Raw genomic sequence first — 18291 nt, 5'->3', positions numbered from 1 at the left:
ACATCTTCACGTACTGCAATTGCAAAGTCACATTATAATTAAATCCACATCAAATCAGAACATATGTACTAATTTAAGAGGTTAAGCAGGATTATTTCATCAAAACTTCAGGTACTTACTGGGAACAGGACAATGGGCACTGTTAATGTCACTGCCACAAGGACCGCCAGGCGTACCATGAGGAGAGGGGTGTCAAATGTGTATACTTTGCTGTAAGCATGCAGTAATTCATCTTCAACTTCTCCTACAAAGAGGAAAAAGAGACTGGGTTCACTTGCTATTGTCAAGTCAATAACAACAGCAACATTTTAGAAAAGGAACATAGTACAATGGGATAAAAAAATAAAAACCCAGGTGTGGGAATCTAGACATCTGTTTTAATCCTGTCTCTGAGCTTAATAGTTAGTTGTGTGACCTCTCTTCAAATGAACAAAGGAACCCTGAAGCTTATAAAGTTGCAGAAACTAGAATAAAATTATGAAGGTGACTCTAGCTCATTTGCTTCGTGAGAAGTCCATCCCAGCTATTTGGAAGCCTCACAAAAGAAGTGACAGGCTGAGGTGCTCTGGTTGAAGGGGATGAAAGGCCCAAGCCCCACCAGCCTGTACCTCACATCCTGCCAACCCCCTTCCATTCCCACCTGCCAAGTGAGTCTTGACCTAGCTTCTCTGAACCTCGTATAGAAACCTTAGGACAAATGAACTCTAACATTTTTTCAAGTTCAACAATTATGACTCTATCATGACACTGATACACATACTTCTGGGGATATTTTTAAAAAGAGTTTTTATTTATTCGTTTGATAGAGAAAGACAAAGGGAGCAAAAGCAGGGGGAGAGGGAGAGGGAGAAGCAGACTCCCTGCTGAGCTGGTAGCCCAATGTGGGGCTTGATTCTAAGACCTGGATCATGACATGAGCCAAAGGCAAACCCTTAACCATCTGAGCCACCCAAATGCCCCTTTTGGGGATTTTTTTTCAAACTTTTGTTTGACTTATGAAACCTATTAGAGTCGGCATAAGTAACATGTAAAGATGAATTAGCATGATTTTTACAGGGTCTCCCAATGACTATTGATCTAAGATTAAGATGCCACCCACCTAGAAATCTTATTCATTCAGAATTCTAGACACAGATGACATGGAGATGCTTATAGAACCAGATGTAGTTTGATTTTTTTTTCTTTTTACTCCCCTCCAGAGCAGACAAAGGGGGGTAAAAATACCTTCACTGGTACTGATCTGACTTTTATAATTCACAATCCAACAAAGTTTAATGCCCAATCTAAAGTGAGTGTTGGTTAATAGCCAAGTATTAGCCAAACAGAGAAAAACCCAAGTAAGTGGTGACTCCTCCCCAGTCTTTTCCTCCACAATTTGTCATGCAATCAATTAAATTTACTGCATCAGGGGAAAAAAAAAAACTAAACTAAAAAGTTAGAGAGCATTATATGAAAGATCTATCTATGTTGCTAACATCAATTAGCAGCGACAGGTCAATGTTAGAGTCCCTGAAATATATCTATAGGGCCATGCTTCATGAAAGGCAGTAACAATCCTATTTCTTGTGTGTATCCATTAAGATGCCACAGAGAAATTGTCTTAGGCATAATCTAATGTGTCCATAGTCACCTTCCTTTGTTTTTGCTAGTACATTCCCAGATTGAAAGGCATTCTGCATTGTCTTCTTTTCCAGGAAACCATTCACTGTCACAGAATAGAATGGGATAAGCCAGAAAAATCGCCTAGTGCTCCAAGCCCCCCGATTCCACTGGACTGTCAACAAAAGCAGGTTCCAACTCCAAGACTTTGTACTTTTCCTACCACTTGCTTGGTAGCTAGTTATTCTATCAAGAGTTTCACAGTACACGATTGGACTCATTGTCATTGCTTCTAGCTTGAGATGGCCTAGGGAGTCAAGTGAAAGAAATATAATCTATCCTTTAGGGAAAATAATAGGCTGATTTTTATAAATATGCGTGAATTCACAAATTGTTGTAACTTGTTAGCCAGTCTAGTTTAGGTTCCATTTCCATAGATCACAGTGACAAGACTAAAATAGCATGTTAATTGATTATATTATAGATCATGCTGCTTATAGAGGGCAATTAAAAGAATTATACCTACTTGGGTTAATGATCAGTCCTACTAGGATTTGCACAAAGAAAATGACCGACAGAGTGACCTACCATAGAAGGTTAGGTAACCAAAGAGGGCAGCAAGCAGGTACATGATGAGCATCCCCGTGATGGAAATATTTGACACTGTTTGCATCTTCCTCCGGGACCGACTGAAAAGAAAACACCAAGCTTTATGTCTTTTTTTTTTTTTTTTTAACTTATGAAAGCATCACTTTTTATAATTAAATTAAAAAAAATAGTGAAAGAATGTATGCCTGTGTTGCTATTATAAACCCACATTTCTGGTACAGAAACATAGCTTATTTAGATTTGTATGAGAGAGCTGTGGAGGATTTGTTTCCATTTTTCCTTTTTTTTTTTTTTTGATGTATTTATTTGAGAGAGAGAGAAAGAACACAAGCTGAGGAAGGAGCAGAGGGAGTGGGCAAGAGAGAATCTCAAGCAGAGTCCCATGCTGAGTGTAGAGCCTGATGCAGGGGTCAATCTCATGACCCTGAGATCATGACCTGAGCTAAAATCAAGAGTTGGATGCTTAACCAACTAAGGCACTCAGGCACCCCATTTCCATATTTCTTAAACACTATTCCTTCAGTCTTAGAGACAATCATTTTCCTAGAAGACTAGTTTATTTTGTGTTCATAAATATACTTGTCTACTGATATTCAAGAATGTAATTAAGATAAAGATCAAACTGACTCTCACTGTAGAAAGCTTTCATATTTCATAGTAAGATGGATTTACTGAGGATACAAACCTACTAGAATCAGCAAAACAGCTTTCATGAGTCCAGACTACCAGGAAGCCTGGACAGCTTCTGGAAACCATTCTGGAGGGCACCCAGATGCTTAAAGTCAATTATCAGGCCCCAGAAATGGCTGCTATCACTTCTTGATCTTTGGCTAAAACCAAGCATAGAGTAACTGCTACATGTGATTTTCCAAGTAAACCAAAGACATCAAAATAATTGAAAGTATTCCAAAAATTTCTTATAAGGTAAATCAGAATTTATGAAGCAAGTTACCACTATTTGTGGATAATAAAGAGTGGGGTCATTGATTTCTGGGCTAAATAAATTGGGAATTATTATAGGACACCCTTCTCTAAATGTAAAGGGAAAAACTGTGGTAATGGGCTCAGGCGTACTTCATACCTAAGTAAGATGTCAACAGCCTCAAAGGGAAAAGACTTAATGAATCATAGAATTTCAGCTAAAAGAAACAAGATTGTCTAGCCAGTGTTTCCATTGTACAGATAAGACAATGAAGGCCAGATTTTGGCACATCCCCGTGGTGAATGTCTTCTAGACAAGGTTAGGGACTGACCACAAGTGACATCAATGGCTTAGCAAGGCCACCTTAACCATAATTTTTAGTCTTCATGGGTGTGGTCATTTCCTGTTGAGGTGACATCATTCCCAGCGAAATTCAAATTCAAATTCCTCATGCCAGCCAAAATTCTTCTAGCCATTGGCTCTTCTTCCTCCTGCCCGAAACCCCTCTTGTGGACCATTAGGATGGAGAACTAGGAGTGAAGGAAGCAGATAAGGTAGTGCAATGAAGGGGGTGACTCACACTTTTTGGTTAAAGTACATTACTGATGAGTGATATGTACCACAAACGTCCAATGAAGAGAAAACCATTAACCGTGCTTCTGTATAAAGCACCTTTGAACACATGAGCATATTTGCAAAACAAATTAAAATGCTAAGATGATGGTTGCCTTACTCTTTAAGTTCACTGTAGATGGGTAGGACCTCGGGGTGGCACACAAAAGCAAATGCTAGGATAGGGATTGCGTAGGCCGTCTGAAAAACAAAGGTAACAACACCTGTGTAGCATCTGACACAGATGACAATCACAAACCATCTCAACTTATAAAATAAAGATTCAGCTATATATTAGGCTCATCACTCACCCGGGAGTTGAATACAAAGTATTTGGGTTGGCACTTGTCGTCACTGTGGGCTTCATACTCTACTCCACTGCCATGAAGAGAGCCCTTGGCCTGGTTCTCATCTAGCCCTGCAGGATTCTGGTGGGTGTAATCCATCATGAAGTTCACACCACTACTCTCAGAGTTGTTAGGTAACATTACCATGTGCACTGGAAGGGTATTGTTGAATGTCAGATTTCCAACATTGTGATCCAGAACGGGCAGAGGGCAGGGTATTTGGAATTTCTTGTAAATCACCTAGGCCCAGTCATAAAAAAAAAAAAAAGAAAAAAAAAAAGAAAGAAAGAAAGAAAGAAAGAAAGAAAGAAAGAAAGAAAGAAATCATCAGCCTTTTAAGGAAAACAATGAAACAAAAATCCATATATGTGATTTATGTGTTAGAGGTGAGGGGCCTCTGCTGAGGATTCCTTTAGACTAAGGGAAAATGGACTAGCCTCTGCTCTAAGGAAAGACTTGGAACAATGGTTGCTCCTGAGAGTCAACAGAGCAGTATTTTGCATGAACCCATCCTAAGCATCGTTCATATTCTTCTGAGAAAGATGATCATTTCCTTCCATGTCATATCTTTTAGTTTTTCAAACTAATATAATGTGGGTTATCAAAAATTCTCCTCTCTTCTTTTGCCTTTTTGGGGAAATGCTGTATATGTTTTGGCATCCATGATATTACAAAAAAGAAAACTCCCTTTTGGTAGAGAGTGGGGGCTGTGGGGAGAAGGATTTCTCCTTTAATTCCACTGGGGTCACTCTCTTTTCATGGGTGGAATGTGCAGGAGAAAATGGCAGATTGATGTAGATATGGATAATTCTATAGCCTACTCATTTCTCTTCTGGGACTCTTCACTTCCTCCTCCACCTTTCTAAATGTTAAGTCGTTGTGACATTACTGCTTGAAGGATTCCTTTTGTCCAAATATACATCCAGTGTGCTCAGAACATGCTATTAGCTATGGCCTTGACATTCTAACTCAACTATTTTTAAACTCATGACTGTCCTTTCCTCATTCCAAATTAGAATATAAGAAAATGGCTTGTGATGCAAGAAATATTTCATGCTAGTGAAATGCTTGAATAAAAATGAGGACACTAATTCAGGGACTAAGTGTCTCGTGCTCACCAACCTACAGGGATTGTGTCAATAAATCACTTACCACACTGACAAAAAACACCATGCAGGTAAGAGAAAATCCACTGGTATAACCAAGGTAACCTAAAAGTTAGCAGAGAAATTCTGGAAGGTGAATACGGTATCTACAATTAGCTTACCTTTTAGAATATGAAATTAAAATAAAAATTAAAAATGACTTTACCTAAATTTTTAAGGAGAGAAAGTGGAAGAATGATTCCAAGAGACACAAATATGACGAGGTAGTTGCCATTGAGGTACCATTCTCTGAAGAAGAAAGAGTGGCAAGGATATTAGGGTGCGCCTGGGTGGCTTAGTCGGTTAAGTGTAAGACATTTGATTCATGATCTCAGTGTTGTGAGACCAAGCCCTGCTTTGGGCTCCGCAGTGGGTGTGGAACCTGCTTTAGATTCTCTCCCTTTCCCTCTGCTGTGCACCCCCCACCCCTCATTCTCAACAACAAAAAAAAAATCAGGATCAGAAAAGACCAAGTAGAATGAGTTAACAGATGTTACAGAGAGGACATAAGACATACCCAGTATTTTCTTCAAGTCCCATGAATGCTCTGATTACTTCAGGTAGTTCATATTTAATGATAAAGAGGTAGCTCGACATTGCTAAAATGGAAAACGTGATAGCTTAGTGGTGTAAATAGCACTAAAGTCACAGGCAAGTTGTGAGAAGTCCCGGCATTTGGGACATTCAGTCTTCTGGTAAGATGAGCATCTAATCCCCCAAACGGAAAGAAAAGCCACCAGTGTATTTTGTACTGCTTCCAAGTTCTTTTCAAAAATAGATATTTGGCCCTCTTGCACATGGACCTCTGCTAACAGTAATGCTGATTCTGTTTTTAATCCAGCTCTGAGGTTTTCAGTGAAGTTGCTCTTTCAAAGTTCCCCCCTAATTAGTTATAAGTCATCATGGCCTGTACTGAGCGCCTGTTTTAGGATCCATCACTTGGGCAGGGGCCTGGCAACAAAAGGCTTGGGCCAGAGGAGAGAGGCCGGAACTGCAGGCCAGTGCCCTGTAGACTGTGTGCCACTCTGGCTTCCCCAGGAGGGCGCTAGTCTAGTCCTCTGTGTTTACCCTCCCTGAGGGGCATGCAAAGCCTCAGAGCACTGATCATCTAAACTGGAGGCTGAGTAGGTTGATAAAAGAATGTGAGAGATGCCATCTTCTCCCACCTTGGTCAGTGAATTTGTTTTCTCTATATCCCAGTCTCCCTTTGACCAGATAAGAAATTACACAACATGGCAAAAGTCCTTGAGCATCCACATAAGTGATATATGTGTGATCATGTACTCTTCTGAAAAATCTGCTGATATAATCTATAAAACCCTCTCCCTGGGAAAATGTGTATGTATGCATATTCATAACATATAATGAATGTTGCCTGAAGTTGTAGGGATTTATGCAACACCTCTTTCCCAAGTTTATCCATGCTGCGAAGTATAATGCAAATTTGACACATGGTCCAGTGAGTTAAAAATAAAATTCATTTTATTAATTTAAATTAAAAATACAACTGACAAGTTTTGTATTGCAATGTTTAAGTGCGTGCTATATGCGTCTAGTGAATTTTTGCTCATAGGCATGGAAAGCAGCTAAGTTGCAAATTGTACTATTAATAGTTTCGAAGTATTTCTTTAACCTCCAACAATAGTAATAAGAGTGATGACAATTCCCTAGATTGTTTAGTCGTGCAGACTAGTCCATTTGATCAGCTGAAAAGCCACGTAAAACAGCAAGATGTAGGTTATTTTCATTCCACAGCTGAGGATATAAAGGTTTGAAAGCTTACATGACATGTCCAAGATCTCACAGATTGAAAACAACAGACCACATCCCAAATATAAGGCCAGTGTTTCCTCTCTATTGTGAAGTGAAATGATTTTTACAATACCTGATGTGTCTTCTGTAAATATTATTTGGTTAATCTTTACAAAGACCTTGGCTAAAGCTAAATCTTACAGAGCGCAAACAGAGGAGATATTTCTGATTAACTGGCTCAGTGAGGTACCATTCAATTTTAGAGCTATTAATTGCTGACTTTCAGTGATGTCACCACTGTTAATGTGTTTGGTCTTCGAAAATTTAGAATGATCCGGGCCTGTCTGGGTAATGTCAACATTATTCTGCTAATGTTGAAACATCTGTGGTAAATGTTAATTTTTCAGGGGATTGAGAAAATTAAACGTTCTAAATGTGGAGTTGCTAAATACAGAAATACAAGTGATTTCTCTTAGGCTAATATAGCTACTAATCACATAGAATAACCAAAGTGAGAACAGTTTTAGGAATGGTATATGAAATTTTGTTTTATTCCCTTACAGCCGTATTTCCTTCATGTGTGTGCATCTTGACTGAGAGACCATATTATAGCTCACTCCATTTTTTAGAAGCATAATGGAAGCTGCACTTTGAGCAACAGACGGTGCTGTTGCCCTTCAGCTCACTGGGTCTAGGGCTAACTCTGTGTATGTCCAGTTATTTCAGGTACCCAAACAAATAAATTAGATCAGCTATGAGGTGATCCTATTAAATGCCTGACATTTTTAAGTCTTGAAAAGACTGAAGATTTGAACCAAATGTAAAGCAGTCTATTTGATGGGGGATGGAGAGCTTATAAGCTTGTGGCCCCAAACCAGTAAAATGTATGAAGCAATCCTGTATTACTGCCAAATTCTACGCGGGCCTATAGTCTTAATATATACAAACGTGGAAATAAATTAATAAAATCCAGGCATATCTTAATGATTTGTATTTATCTGCTTACCAACCAACCATTAGCAGGAACAGGTATGGTTGGATAAGGTTATTAAAAGAATTGCCGCATTCCAGCAATCCTAGATAGCTCCAGTGATTTTATTTAAGAAGGGTTACCTCTTTGCAAGATCTCTGTATAAATTTATTTATTGCAGCAATTGTTAGTAATAGTGAAAAACTGGAAACACTCCAACATCAATAGGGATTCAGTAAACCCATTATGGTACATTTGTACAACGGAAAATCCAAAAGCTATTTAAAAGAATAATATGCAAATTCATTCAAGGCATATTGTCAAAAAAAAAAAAAGGAAGCTGCAAATCGGTATTATAAAATGATCCAATTTTATCAGTAACAATATACTTATTAAATTTTGCATAGAGGAAAACCTTGGAGTAGTTATTTCTAATGGTGACTTACATAAACATTTCTTTATAATATATGTATTTATGTAATGCTTTAGGTTTTCACAATTAGCATATATTTGCCTTATAATTATAAAAATGTCCATTTAAAAAATAATCAGTAGGGCTCTAGAGACATTGAATCCGAGAACTGGGGTGGAAAGGATGTACTGAACCCTTATTATGTGCCATATGTTATCTGATTTCATCTTTACAATGACCTTGTGAAATGGAATATTTCATTTTCAATAGATGGAAAAAATAGACTTAGAGGAGTTAAGTCACAGACAGTGAAAGAAACACTCAAATTTAGGTGCATCAGATTCCAAAAGTCTATTCTCTACTTAAGGGTTTGAAAAAAATTTTTTTAATTTAAATTCAATTAGCCAACATATAGTACATTACACCCACAATTTCTGGCCGAAGAAACTGGATGCTGCTTGTTCATTGAGAGAAGAAAGAAGAGAAGAGTAGAATGACAGGTTTGGGGACTGGAGAGGAGGAGATGAAGTAAACACCCCTGTGTGATGATAGATTCCAGGCCAGGCAAGAGGACATAGGCAGTAGGACACAGAAATTGTGGATGTGGATGCCTTCTGAGGGTCAAAGACTCCATTAGGACCAGTGAAGCTGATGGGGAAACATATCACCTGAAACACTATTAAACATGTGAATTTATAGGTTCTATTCTGAAAATTATATTTAGTAGGAATCCTAAAAATTTATAGAAACAAGGAATTTGTGGTTTTATTATCAGACTTGTGGTGCCTACCTAGCTTCTTAGGAGATACTCCAGTGGGCTGGCTCTATATAGGCTGTCTCAAGGATCTCCCATATTTGGCTCTGCCTTTCACATACTTTATTTTCAGGTTTATGAAATAAACTCAGTCATACATCAACTGTTCTGTCAATGACAGGAATAAGCACTAACGCCTTAATTTTTTTACATTTAAATTAAAGCCATAGTAGCATTTGAAATAAAAAAAGCTTTTATTCTATATTTTACTTAGTATTTTCTTAGATGTTGTTATTTTCAAAGAAGGACAGCAAATCTACTTAAGAATCCTTATTTTTAAAATTTCTGAATACAAACCAGCTGTTTTTCTGCATGTAAAGTGCTTGTTCATTACTGTAAGAGTTTTCTGATTTATTGAGCATTTTTTAGAAAGTTTAAGTAGTAGTAAAACTATATGCCCTTACCTCCAATGTTCTGCATCGTAATGGAAACAAAAGCTCCGATTTTCCCGGGCCATCCAAATGCCTTTTCCCCTAGTTTTTCATAAATTAAAGACCCTATAATAAAAAATAAAAAACAAAAAAAACAAATAAAACAAAACAAAAAACGCTTTAAAAGGATTGTTTTAATGACTAAAATATTTCTATAATTGTACACTGGAGTCTCAAATATGTACATAAACACCACATAGGAATCATAAACCCCAAAGATGCAATCTCAAAAGCCAATACAAAATATGTTAAATGTTCTCCAGACAAGAAGCAATGGCTTCATTCATCTTCGCTCTGCACAGCAAGTCAGAACTGTTATTTCTGTCATCCATCAAGAGTCCTTTTTCCTATTTGGCTTGAATCTGAGCCAGTTGCCTTTCACTTCTCTTAGATGCCCAAATTACTAAAAACATTGAGAGGCCATGTCATTGGGGTCAGAAGAAAATGAAATGTGAAATTGACTAAAATCCTCCTCTAGTTATAGACCTATAGACTGAACTATACTTCAACAAGAATCAAGATAGAACATTTTGGACTTAGGGTGTAGCATACCTCCTTCCTTGGCGGTCTTTAATAAAAGGTGAACTGAGTAGAGTGATAATATTGCTACAGCAAGCAGCATGATTCTGGGAAGGGAATAGAGAGTAGAAAATAAATTTCTATAATAAATAAGGCATATTCATGTTAGATGTCATAATAAATTATTGCATTGGTCCTTTCAATCATTAACTTTCTAAAAGTATGTGGATTTTTGGGAAGCTGAGAAATTCTTTTCTGAACCCCACACACACCCTTTACTGTCACAGAACTGGAATTTGCTATATTTTATGTGCTGAAACATACCACCGGAAGTTCTTAATGTTCTTTTTTTTTTTTTTTTTTTAAATGTTACCCACTAGTAGAATCTGGTCCATAACTTAGATGTTAAATGTATAACAAAATTAGCAAGTACTGTATCTACTTATTCAGCATATGGCTATATGTCCATCATATTTATGTGCTATTCTCAGCAACATTTATAATCGCAAGACTATTTGACAGCTTGGCTAAGCCTTAAGGTAAAATCTAGAAATAGAGAAGCCAAAGCATGAAGAGTCTAACTGTATTACTACTGATCCTGCACATTAAATGACAAGATACTTTGTGAGCCAGAGGGTCAGGTAGTTGCCTGTATACTAGAGAGAAGAGAGAAGGGAAGTGTAGGGTACAGTAAAATGACTTTTTTGGTATGTGTTCAGAAAGAATCATTTCTGGCATGTCCTCAGGCATGTACAGATTCTTTATGTATATATAGTGATTGGTGTTTCTCCAAACAAAAGAATTGGAAAGCAAAATTAAGAGTGTAGATAAAAGCATCTCTATAATGAATAAAGGAACAATACTAAACTTCATTTGAAATCTAAAAAAACCCCAAAAACAAAAAACACTTATTCTTTATTTTACACCCTCAGAACACATTAAACATTTTCCCCACAATTGATCTAATTCTTTGGTAATTCCTGATGAAGTCAATGTTGCAAATGTACATTTGGGCCACAAGTTCCAAATGTTTATATATACTCTAGCTATTTTGTGCTCTTGTATTTCTACAAAATACATTTATCAAAACTGTCTAACTAATGACTTACTCATATATGTTTCCATACGCCTCATGAACTTACCTGTTTTTAAAGATGTAATTCAGATTACATAATTTTGTTTCCTGGAAAAATAATGAGCCTCCCCTGTATTCTAACCACATACTTGCTTTGGGCGAAATACTAAAAGTAAAACCAATGAAATCCTGTGTCATTCACTGTGAATTAAGGGAAATGGCCGAATTCAGTCTTGCTCCTTGGATACACAGAGCACGCCCTGTGATGTCTAACAGTTTAATTGCTCTGGACAGTTTAATCCCTTAAATGTTTAGGCCTGAAATGAGGCCTTCGGTTTTAAAAGTGGAATATTTTCCTCCCATGAAAATAATCTTGTGGCCCTAGGATGGGGGTAAGAGCCTCTTACTTCTATTCATCAGTGATCGATGGTATTACCCTAATTGTAATGGTTTGTATAATTAATAAGGAGAAGACAGTCTGTCTTAGTGCATATTACAAAAGTACACGACTGTGTGTATGAATATATCTCTAAGCCATTAAGAATCAAAGAATGAAAAAACTACCTTATTTCAAACATGACCTAAAAAAGTGGTTGATATAAAAATCCGTTCTGCTAAAAAATATTATACCTACAACAGATCAGAGCACTAACACGATATAAATATTTATAGTCCTGCCTGATTCTTATCCCTCAAATAGCTGTGTGATTATCTAATCATAAATGATGTTCAAAACATAAATAGCATATATTTATAACATAAGCATTGCATTCTTAGACAGTTATTTAATGCACCAGCATTGCATTAGGGATGGCAATCTGCATTCACACTGATGCCTGACTAATATTAGACTGTATTCCTGTGGAGAATTCCACTACTGCCAACTGTGTCTTGGAAAATACCAGGCTGTACATAATGCACACAAACATCTGTGGCTGTCTGTCATAGACGATGACATCTACCCTCCAGGTCAGCTATGGGATGCTGCTGCCCTTAGGCAACATTTGACCAAGTACCTAGGTTTAGGAATAAACATTGGCCACTCTGCAAATATTTCTGTGCCAAGCACTATACTAGGTCTTGGGGATACAGACATACAGTGAGTCAAAACAGACATGGGCTCAGTCCTCTGGAGATTACAGTCTAGCAAGGGAGATGCATACTAACCAAACTGGACAACTACCCTAAAATATTAGAATTGTGGGGAGTGTCTAATGAGGTGTTTGTGCCAGTCATGGAGGTCAGCGAAGGCATAACTTAGGTGATGATAAGCTGTGCTATGAGGAGTTAACTAACTAGATGAAGAAGAAAGGAAAAAGAATTCTAGGACCACGTGTAAAGGCTCTGTGATGAGCAGGGAATAAGGCACCTTCTGTGATGGAGAGAAGGCCAGTGTGCCCATTGTATCAAGCATCTAGAGGGTGTAGGGGATGGGGCCCAAGATGGAACCAGAGCACACAGGACTCTGTATGCTTGACTTGGGATGGGATCCTTTTCTTCACAGTGTGAAACAGTTGTATCTGCTTCTGGGAAAGATCTTTTTACGGTGAATCACCCTGTAAAATGATTTCTGTGAACTGGTAGGGCTGCTCCAGTACTTTGGGTGGTTGACCACATATCCTTTCTGCCATTTGGTGGGGACAGTTGGTTGAACAAGCACCAGGATTAGTCTACTGATTAGTCCTCGGATTGCTGTCTATAAGCCAGAGAATATGCTAATACTTTCTCAGATCATTCTTGTTCACAAAGATCAAACTTGAGATTGTTAATAGAGATGGTTAATTGAAAGAACACCAGGTGTGCATGGGCGTTGAAGCAGATATGCTTACATAAAAAGTATGATCCCCGTGTTGGCCATGGCGTAGGACAGGCCCAAGATTCCACTGCCCATGATGGCATTACTCAGGTTGAATGAAGACATTCCAAAGGAGGTGGTTCCAGGGTGCTTAAAGAAAAAAAAGGGCACATTTTAAGCAAATATTTGCCAAAGGATGAACCTTTTCCAAATTATTCTTATTCTACTATTATCTTTACTGGAGGAGGTTACAGCTCAAAATCAAAGAATAAGATAAAATCACAACGAATAAAAGCTGTTAGTTCAATAAAAGTATATAATTTTCAAAGGAATGCTTGGTTTCAGCAAGGGGTCTCAGGAAAAAAATAGAAAAGACAGGTTGAATAACGTAAAGAAGGGAAAGCATGTCTGATTGCAGATTACATTTGGGTTAGAATGATTTCTCCAAAAAACAAATGAATTTCATAAATGATTTATGTAGCCATATGGCGAACAGGAAAAACAAGTCCTTATTCCAGTAAGGGCCTGAATAAACAGAGAATGTGCTGATCAAGGCTTGGAAAATTTCAGTCACATTGTTTTCCCACAGAGACTAGGTAGATCAAGCACCCTCAAGTCCTGTTTACTACCCGAAAGCAGAGATTCACTTACATGTTCATCATCATAATCTGCCAGCTTCTTTTCCCCTAAAAATCCATTTGTCAGGAATTTCTGACTTTCAGCATCTTCATTAGTAAATTGACTGGATGCACATACAAAAAAGAAAATAAAGCAAAAACATCGAAGTAAATGCTCTGAATTATATTTATGTTTCAGGTGATCCACGTAACCGAATCAAGGAGGAAAATCAAGGCATTTGAAACTGTTTTTTTTTTCCTTTCTTCTCTTCCTTCACACCAGTGCTCCTTCCAGACCAACAATTGAGCTCCATTTATGAATATCCTTTGGGAAGGAGAAAAAAAGTTGTGAAGGAAGAAAACATTTTTTTAAGCCACATTTCTTCTTTCCCTCATGAACTATGCAAAAACGAGAATAATTACAGCTAATTCTGTTTTCATCTTGGGCCCTCCAAAAGAAAAGGTACAAAGTGGCGATTGAGGTTTCTCAATACTACTGCACCATGATCAGATGATTGTATTAATCAATAAATACTAAGTGCCTAGGCATGTGATCCCCATCTCATTTGATGCTCAAATATCCCGAGGAGAGGAATGTTCATGCCCCTACTCTAAAGATGAGGTGACCCGGGCTCAGAAGGACGAAGTAGCATGCCCAAGTCTAGGGTCTTCCATGGCACCGTGCAGTCCCAGGCAAGACCCCATAGCTCATGTTTTCTTCTTTTCTTGACACTACTTGCTTAATCACATATCCCTTGCTGGAATGTAGTTCAATGGCAGCTCTGTGTTGTGTTTGGTTGTTTTTGTGAGTGTGTAGATTTTAACTACTCTGAAAATATACTTGGGTTGTTTAGATAATGAGAAACTAAGAAAAACATTAAAGAAACCTATGAATTGGTAGAGGAGCTGGGAAGGAAACAGGACATTACACTGTCACTATCTGCAAACATTGTGACTGTCGCCTACTTGGGCAGAGGCTGGACACTGCACAGCGTCATACAATACATGGGTCCTGTGGTTATAAGCCAGGGGTTTTGAGGATATGGATCTAGTAGAACCACATTTCTAAAATGCTTGACTAGTAATTATAGGAGATCTGTACAAATTATCCTTTATAACAGCAGCTAATCCTGAAAATATCTTGTGAGAAAGAGGGATAACAAGGTTACTTTGGGAGAGTACAGAACAATTTTTAAAGTGTAGGTAGAACCAGCAGACAAAATTACTAGGCTTTATTTGCTTTTCTAGATGTTCACTGTGTACAAGTTGGGAACATTTCCTGGCGTTCCCCTCTTCCTCCTAGGAAGCATAATGCCCTCTGATGCTTTCTTCCATTCCTGTACTAACCCCTATCACCCTCTGCTCCCTTTTTGTGCTTTATTTTAATGGTCTGTAGTTAATATACTTGCTGTGTGGAGACTGGTACATAATGTTCATAGTTGGAAATAGACAAAGAGATGAAATGGAGCCTAAAACAGGCCTAAGGACTATAAAACAAAAGTGTCATCTGGATTTTAAACTCTGGAAGGCCAACAGTCTATTTTTTTTTAAAAAATCTCAATCAATAAATTAGAATCCTTTAGTCCATGAGTAGTTTTTAAAATTTAAAATGTGAAAGTAAATAAATTCTCTCTCGAGGCATTCACATGTTTTTATTTTGGCATGAGATGAATTCTACAACATGAGAAGACTGGATAAAATGTATGAGACATGTTTTGAATGTCTTAAATGTTTTGATACCAAACCCAGCATGTATTGAAAATATAAGTATAATGACTCCAAATGAGTGAATTATGTTCAATTTCCTAGAAATTTATACTTAAGGCATCAATCCAAACCAAACATAAGCAAAACCCATCTTTTAAAAGTGATTATAAGATTGCAAAAAGATGACCTGTGTTTGAGTCAGGAGTTAAAAGCTCAATCACTGTAAGCCGTCCAGAACACATTGTACGAATCTTAACAAAAGCATTCCTATCTTTCTGTTGCGGCTTTAAGAGGACCAAGTTGAATGACCCTGTAGGACTGTTCTCGAGATGGCGTCCCCTTCAGCCTGGCCACCTCTGCAGGAGTTCATATCTGTGTGCAGCCTTCTCGGAAACAAGAGCCCTCAGAGTTGGTCATTTTACCCCAGTAACAAAGTGGAGGTAAAAGAACCAGAGTTTACTGGGTATCAGCTCTCTTTCAGGCATTCATGTAATCCTCAGAAAAGTAGGTGCTAGTTTGTCATTCCACATTTTTCACCGAGGCTCACAGAAGATAAGTATCTTCTCCAAACTCAGGCAACCACTCTGTAGATTCCAAAGCCCTGTGTTCTGCCTCACTGTGCCCTCTCGAGAGTTGCTCAACCTAGAAAATACCACGATCTACATCTCCATTGTCTCTCTAGTCCAACAGCACGGAAGTCAACTGCACTGGCTCCGTGGAGGAAGAATAGTGCTCCTCCTGATGATCTTTCCTGGATGATGTGAAATGAAATGAGATGTCCTTGTCTGAGGGTAATATTCTCTACTTCAGGTCTAGCTTTAGTAAAAAAATTCCATCTCAGTGTCTTATGTGTTCTATGTTTTATGCCATCATCTGTGTTCTATGCCATTTCATGAGAAATTAATTTACTTTATCAAATGACTATGTGCACCTACTATGTTCCAGGCAGTGTGATACGTGCTGGGGCCACAGATGCCATTACCCTGTTGGTAGTGGAATAAAGATTGAGAGAGGACACACAAAGAAGGAAATGGTCATTTCTACTCAAGGGAGGGCTTCATGGGAGTTCTGATTTTGATCCGTGTTTTGGAGGATGAATGGTATCAATAGAGAAAGGGGAAGGTGAGTGGGTGACACAAGAAGAGGGCATTCTAGGCAGATGGAGCTGAATGAGTGAAGGTACAGGGAGCTGGGAGTGGCTCAACAAGGCTTTCCTACAAAAAGGGAGCAGAGCAAGAGATGGACAGGAGAGCCAGGTCAGGGACAGATCATGAAAGGCCTTATATGCCAAGCAATGTATAGCCCCATTTTTGTCTTACAGCTAATAGGGAACCACCTTTTACCAAAGGAGAATCCGAGTCACTTTGCAATTGTAAATGATTACTTTTTCAGGGATGGGAAGAGCTAGTTGGAGGAGAGCAAAATGTAAGATAGGGAGACCAAGGACAGGAAGGGCTGTTTTAATAGATAGGTGACAGATGATATGCTCCTAAAGAAAGATGGCAGTAGAATGGGTACAGAGAAGAGGGTGGATTTTTAACATTAAAGAGGTAGAACCAACTAGATATAATCGAACACTGGATGTGTAGTTGGGGGAAGGGATGATTCAAGATTGACAGTCAGGGTCTTTTCACTGACTTGCTACAGGATAGTGGTGACTTCCACCATGGTGGCAAGTACTGGAGGAGGAGTAGATTTTGAAGAGAAATATCAGAGTTCAATATTAGACACCACAAGTTTGACTTTATAAATAAGGCAATTCAGACACATGAGTCACCCTGTAAAGATGTGCAGTTGACAGTTGGATTTAGTGCTCTGAAACGAAGTTGAGAAGTCTAACAGGCTGAAGATGTGGCACACGTTCAGTGAGTGAAACCCTGATAGTTGTGAATGAGCTTGGTCACTGGTCACTTTTAGTGACCAAGGAATCCCTACAGAATTCTGGAGATGCAGCAACATTTACAGGGCAGTCAAAGGAAGAGGAGTCGGAGGGAATATAGTCCAAAAGGTAAAAGAAATGATTAGCTAATATAACTTAAAATGTTCTGTATTAATGGGGACAAGAACATTGTAACCTCAATTCTAAATTAGTCACACACAATCTAAATCAGACTGACATATAGTAATGATATAATAATGAACTTTAGGATCAGAGAGTTGATGTGTGAGCATCGATGCCATTGTTATCTCGCAAGTAAGTAATGAATCCAATTCTTCCTGACAAAACCCTTGTTTTACACATCCATAAACCTGACATTTTTCCATGGAACCTGGTCATTTTTAATCCCATACCTGCTCATTGCTGCCTTTTCTAAGTTTCCCATCCCGGTGTAGCTATCTTGAGCACTTTCTCCACTGACACTCTCCTCCTCATCTGGTTCGATGTTGACATTTCTCAGCTCCATAGGATCCATTTGAGCTGCCAGGGCCTCTTGTCCACACACAAGCTCCTTCAGCTTCAGGTTCTTCGACGTCAGGGTGATGTTCAGAACACTCTTTTCTGGAAGCAGAATATGAAATAAATCATAATTTTCTTTAAATTAGATAAATGAATATGAATCACATACTTTGCATATGGTCTCTATAGAAACATGGAAAGAAAGTAAGCTCCTGAAAATGTCCTATAAAAATTTATGTCTGGCATGTTTCCTTTACCCAATACAAAAATGAAAAATCAAAGAGAAAGAAAGTCACTAACAAATTGCTGAATCAGCAGATATTTATAAAGTGCCTATGTATCTGAACATGGCAGGTGCTTTGCTAGGCATTGTGGGAAGAAAAAGAAAGAAAAAGACCTAGAAGTGATTTGCAAAAAGGTTTCCTATTTGTAAGCAAATTGCCTGATTTTAAAAGAAGGGAAGATGAAAGTAAAACTGTTGACAAAGACCTGGCAAAGCAGAATCTAACAGTATCTCTACTAGAAGTAACAATTACTGCTTGAATTTGCTAATTGGGTATGAAAGAT

The 18291-nt window shown here is 38.1% G+C and overlaps 1 protein-coding gene across 3 annotated transcripts in view; it reads right to left on the bottom strand.

Annotated features, from left to right (window-relative positions):
- Window positions 1–18291, bottom strand: part of SLC38A4 (solute carrier family 38 member 4) — an 84232-nt gene that overhangs the window by 11389 nt on the left and 54552 nt on the right. For all 3 annotated transcript variants that reach the window (XM_072798210.1, XM_072798211.1, XM_072798209.1), the window contains 12 exons: window positions 17619–17826; window positions 13654–13744; window positions 13037–13152; window positions 10166–10239; window positions 9587–9679; window positions 5752–5833; window positions 5401–5483; window positions 5242–5300; window positions 4054–4329; window positions 3864–3943; window positions 2188–2288; window positions 120–244 (listed from right to left, as the gene is read on the bottom strand). In XM_072798210.1, coding sequence (XP_072654311.1) covers window positions 120–244; window positions 2188–2288; window positions 3864–3943; window positions 4054–4329; window positions 5242–5300; window positions 5401–5483; window positions 5752–5833; window positions 9587–9679; window positions 10166–10239; window positions 13037–13152; window positions 13654–13744; window positions 17619–17740 — 1302 coding nt within the window. In that variant the 5' untranslated portion in view covers window positions 17741–17826. The remainder of the gene's footprint in view (window positions 1–119; window positions 245–2187; window positions 2289–3863; window positions 3944–4053; window positions 4330–5241; window positions 5301–5400; window positions 5484–5751; window positions 5834–9586; window positions 9680–10165; window positions 10240–13036; window positions 13153–13653; window positions 13745–17618; window positions 17827–18291) is intronic.

The sequence above is a fragment of the Canis lupus genome, chromosome 25 (assembly GCF_048164855.1).
Source record: "Canis lupus baileyi chromosome 25, mCanLup2.hap1, whole genome shotgun sequence".
Classification (NCBI taxonomy): domain Eukaryota; kingdom Metazoa; phylum Chordata; class Mammalia; order Carnivora; family Canidae; genus Canis; species Canis lupus.
This window is presented reverse-complemented; position numbering and strand designations above follow the sequence as displayed.